This window comes from Mus pahari, chromosome 17 (genome assembly GCF_900095145.1).
Source record: "Mus pahari chromosome 17, PAHARI_EIJ_v1.1, whole genome shotgun sequence".
Lineage (NCBI taxonomy): Eukaryota > Metazoa > Chordata > Mammalia > Rodentia > Muridae > Mus > Mus pahari.
Genome location: NC_034606.1, coordinates 64,482,888 through 64,488,191, shown reverse-complemented (window position 1 = coordinate 64,488,191; position 5,304 = coordinate 64,482,888). Strand labels below are relative to the sequence as shown.

General features: G+C 43.5%; 1 protein-coding gene across 1 annotated transcript in view; it reads left to right on the top strand.

Annotated features, from left to right (window-relative positions):
- The window catches only part of LOC110335331 (protein FAM186A-like), a 10,138-nt gene extending 5,249 nt beyond the window's left edge, over window positions 1-4,889 (top strand). Inside the window, exon 4 of the mRNA XM_021217416.1 lies at window positions 4,764-4,889. Within this exon, the coding sequence (XP_021073075.1) occupies window positions 4,764-4,785 (22 nt within the window). The 3' untranslated portion in view covers window positions 4,786-4,889. The remainder of the gene's footprint in view (window positions 1-4,763) is intronic.
- The last annotated feature ends 415 nt before the right edge of the window (window positions 4,890-5,304 follow it).

Here is a 5,304-nt window from a genome sequence, read left to right as displayed (position 1 = left end):
AGAAGAAGAAGAAGAAGAAGAAGAAGAAGAGAAAAACCATATACAAGCAGGCAGTGGTGATATGCACCTTTGACTCCAGCACTCAGGTGGCAGAGGCTGGCAGATCCCTGAGTTCAAGGCCAGCCTCGTCTAAATAGCATGTTCCAGGCCCAACAGGGCTGTAAGATGAGAACTTGTCTCAACAAACAGACAGATGGTAAACACACAGGGAGTTTAGTGTGGTGGCATGCATTTGGCTCCTGCACGATACCTGAGGGAGAGGGGAGGTGCTCGCATGGCTCCGAGTCTTCAAATTATGTTGAATCACATTCCCATTGAACCATGGGAAATGTTTTGGTGAAGGGGACACCTTTTGGAGTTTGTACTTCCCCTTTCGGAACACAGAATAATTTAATGCTCAACTGTAAAATTTTAGTAAATTGAATCTCTCCCACTAGAGCCGTTCATAGACGTAGTTTATTTGGGGGGGAAATCTAGGACCTGAGGTGAGAAGCCGTGTTAATTCATAGATATGTTCAGACGGCAGTCACCATGAAATGAAACATTTAAAATTGTAAACTGGGTATTCCTCCTATAATCCCAGCATTTGGGAAGCTGAGCCAGTGGAACTCACAAGAGTTCAAGGACAGTCTGGGCTGCATAGCAAGGCTTTGGCTCACAAAAACAAAAAGTAGAGTTAGGGATAGAGCGATCGCCCAGCCTAGGTGAGACTCTGGTTCAATCCCCAGTGCAGAGAAAGAACAAATATTCTACAGTATGCGGCATGAGAAGTGTCTCGTTGGCAAAGTGCTTGCTGGTGCATCCCTGGCCTTGGGTTCCATCCACAGTATGACGAAACAGTGACAATACATTAAATTATATATGCAACACAAAGATGTCCTGTGGCCTAGATCTATTATCCCATACTCAGTGGGCTAGGGCTGGAGGATCCACATTTTGGGGATCACCTTTGGCTGCGCAGTGAGACCCTGTCTTGAAAGCACATACAGAGGCTGGAGAAATGGTTCAGTTGATGTAGCAACTGCCGCACCAGCATAGAACCTAAGTCTATATGGTTATCCTAGTGTTTGAGTAAGACAGATGTAAAAGCTCATCTCCTTTCACTGGAAGGACAAGATATGAGTGTTACAGAGTCCTGGCAAAGAAATATCAAAAAATATGACTTATTTGTCTAAAAGAGGGATATTCTACTTTTGCTGTTTGATTGTTTTGATAAGGAATAAAAAGGGATTCCTACCTTAAAAGAAAAAAAGGAGAAGATCTTAGTTTGGGTCCCTAGCACGCATGTAAAAATGCTGGGTGGGAAGGGGATGAGGCAGGCAGGTCCCTGGTGCTGTTGGCTAAGCAGCCCATGAGCTGATGAGATCCCAGGTCAGTGAGACCTTGTGTCAAAGAATAAGGTTGAGAGTAACCATGGAAGACTCCAGCCATCAGCCTCTGGCCACCATGTGCACACATGCACACTCCCCACCACACACACACACACACACACACAAATGAAGAACTTTTAAAGAGCAAACCCAAATCATATATATGTTAATCATGTACATATATACAGAGAGAGCACACACTCACATGTATAGAGAGAGCATACATGTACATAGAGAGCACACATGCACACATATAGAACACATCCATATATATATGTATATATTATATTATATATATATAAAACACAGACACACAGAGAGAGCACATGTACATATATAGAGAGAGCACACACACACACACACACACACATATATATATATATATATATAGAGAGAGAGAGAGAGAGAGAGAGAGCACATGCACATAGAGAGGGAGCACACATGCATATATAGAACACACATATACATATAGAGAACACACATGTACATAGAGAGAGAGCATGTATGCACATAGAACACACATGCACATATATAAAAAGAACACACATTCATATATATATCAGACATACACATAAAGCACACATGCACACATCCACATATATCTATATATAGAGTACATGCATATATAGAGAGAGCACATATACACACAGAGAGAGCACACATGCCCACACAGAGAACACACATACACATAGAGAGAGAGAGCACATATATACACAGAGAGAGCACACATGCACACATAGAGAACACACATGCACATAGAGCACACATGTACATAGAGAGAACATACATGTATATATAGAGACCACATATACACACAAAGAGAGCACACATAGAGAACACACATGCACATAGCGAGCACACATGTACATAGAGCACACATATGAAGTAGAAGAGTCAGCTGGACATGATGAGAGAAAGCGAGCTCCTATGTCAGAGAAGGATGTGAAGAAGAGAAGGGGTCTGCTGGAAACGACGGCACATTCCTGTAATTCCATTATTGGGTGGTAGAGGCAGTTGGGTCAGTACCCAAGGCTATCCTCTGCTACACAGTAAGCTCAAGGCCAGCCAGTCTTGATTTTAGAATCCCTTAAGGCCTAGGAGGTGGTGAGGCTCATCTTCAAGTATATCTGTGAGGCATTTCCAGAAAGAATCCACTGAGGAGGAAAGATTCGCCCTACTGTGAGTAGGTGGCTTCCCCACTGACGGGGAGCACCCGCAGAGCACCCAGAGTTCTTTTTTTGCCTGCTTTCTGGCTCCATTATTCTGCCACCCTTCCTGGGCATGACGGACTAAACCTAGAACTGTGAACAAAAAATGTCCATATATTTTTCCTGTCAGGTATTTTGGTCACAGTCTCAGAAAGTAACCAACTAGAACAATCTCTGGGTCAAGCTACACAAAGTCTCAAGGAACATCTGCTTATTTCTACAGCCAGCTTCTGACCCAAGACAGACCTGGTGAAGCCTACATGGTTTTCCAGTCAGACGACTCAAGAAAGTTCAGCTACTGCTCTTCTCCCTTTCCCTTCCCTCCCTCCTCTCCTCTGTCTTAAGACAGAGTCTCATGTAACTGTTCACGGATTCACTGTGTAGCTACGGCTGGCCTTGAACGCCCGATCTTCCTGCCTCCACCTCCTCAGATCTGAGATTGCAGGCCTGTGTCACCATTCCCAGTTCATACAGTGCTGGAGATGGAACCCCGGCTGCATGCATGACAGGCAATCATTCCACCCAGCTCCTGCCTGCTTCTGGTCCCTGTAGTTGTACCTTGTCCTGAAGGTTGAACGAATTGAAGTATAATTCACAGGAGGCTCATGTGGATCCCAGCATAAACCTGTTTTTGTGTACTGAGTGTGTTGGAACATATGCCTAGACTGTGTAGACTGTGTGTGTTTATCCTCCCGCTAAAGGACATTTGTGTTATTTCTAGTTTTGGGCAACTATATATACAATTGATTTGAAGCCCATATGAGGTTTGGGGATGAATAAGCAGGAGTACTGGTCTGCTGTTATAAGCACTAGTCATTTATAAGACTATAATTTCACAGTGGCTGTGTCTCCCTGTGTGTGGTTTTTTGGGTTTGTTTGTTTGTTTGTTTGTGGTTGCTGGCATTTGAACTCTGGACCTTCGGAAGAGCAATCAGGTGCTCTTACCCACTGAGCCATCTCACCAGCCCATGTGGTAAGTTTTAAGGCAGGGTCTTACTCAGCAGTCCAGGCTTGGAGTGATCACTTCTTTTTTGTTTTTCCATTTCATGTATATTGGTGTTTTACCTGCATGTACATCTGGGTGAGTGTGTCAGATCTCGGAGTTACAGATAGTTGTGAGCTGCCACATGGGTGCTGGGATTTAAACCTGGACCTTCTGGAAGAATAGTCAGTGCCCTTAACTGCTGAGACATCTCTCCTGCCTGAGTGATCACTGCTTATGCTGGCATACATAGACATACATACATACACACACACTTTCCTGCTGCAAAACAGGCTCATAACATTTTTAATTAAAAAAAAAAAAAACCAACATCTTTTTCAGGCCAGGATTATTCAGTCCCAGTTGAGATTGTTGGAAATTTCTAGTCCTGACTAGGCAGCATGTGGCTAGACTCGGATGCTGGCAGACACTCTGAGTGAGCAGTTTTGTGCCTCGGATACACCTTGTTGGTTACAGCACAAAGCTATGGGACATTTTTGCTTTGTTTTGTTTTTCTGAAACAGGGTTTCTCTGTGTAGCCCTGGCTGTCTTGGAACTCACTCTGTAGACCAGGCTGGCCTCGAACTCAGGCCTCTGCCTGTCTCCCCAGTGCTGGGATTCAAGGTATGTGCCACCAACACCCAGCTCATAATTTAAAAGTTAAGAATTGACACGCACCAAAAAAAAAAAAGAATTGACACACACCGTCATGGTGTTGGTTATGTGAGTTCCATCACATAGATATGTTAGTTACTATGCCATTCATTCCGATAGACACCGAGTCATTTTCTAACACTGCAAGTTATTCTGCACCAAATACCCTTGTATTGTCTGAATGGTTTTGTGATTGTTTCCCTGTGGCAATGTCATTGAACATAATAGTTTCTTTTCGATGGAAACTTTGGAAAATGGTGGCAGGTCCTTTCTGTGAAGTGCTGAGCATTCTGGAGACTTCGGCCACGTTCTAGCTTTAGGTTAATGACATCTGCAATAAATCATACGCTTCCTCCCGAGAAGTCGGCCTCCTTAATGTGACTTCAATGACTATGGATTCCTTCGTGGTTTCCCTGTTTATCTCTGGAGCACTGCGCTCATTTTCTCTACCACACTCCACACATCTTCATTCCTATGAATGCATTTAGGACCAGATTTTTATTGTAATATTTTATTGTAACATGATGAATTATGTTGTCTCATTTCCAGGTCTAAGAAGATTCACAAGTGACCACAAAGACTAAAGACAAGCATGTAAAAAGCAAATTTCAATGTTTCAGTAAAATGCCTTTATTTTTTACTTCTTTCATGGATATAAATTACTATGTTTACTCTTTGCTTTCTGTGTTGCCTATAGATCTTAGGAACATTGTTTGAAGCCTGGCGCAGACCATTAGCATTTTAGAGCAAAGAACAGGAAGGCCAGGAGTTCGAGATCATGCTTGTCTACTTAAGTGACTGTGTTGACAGGGAGGGGCTGGAGAGGTGACTCAGTGGTTAAGAGTATTTGTTTCAGAAGATCCCATTCAGTTGTCAGCTCTGACACAGGGTAAGGCTTGTGAGCCCCCACCCATAACTCCAGTTCCAGCAAATTCAATAACTTCTTGTTTTGTTTTGTTTTTTCAAGACAGGGTTTCTCTGTATAGCCCTGGCTGTCCTGGAACTCACTCTGTAGACCAGGCTGGCCTCAAACTCAGAAATCCGCCTGCTTCTGCCTCCCGAGTGCTGGAATTAAAGGCGTGTGCCACCA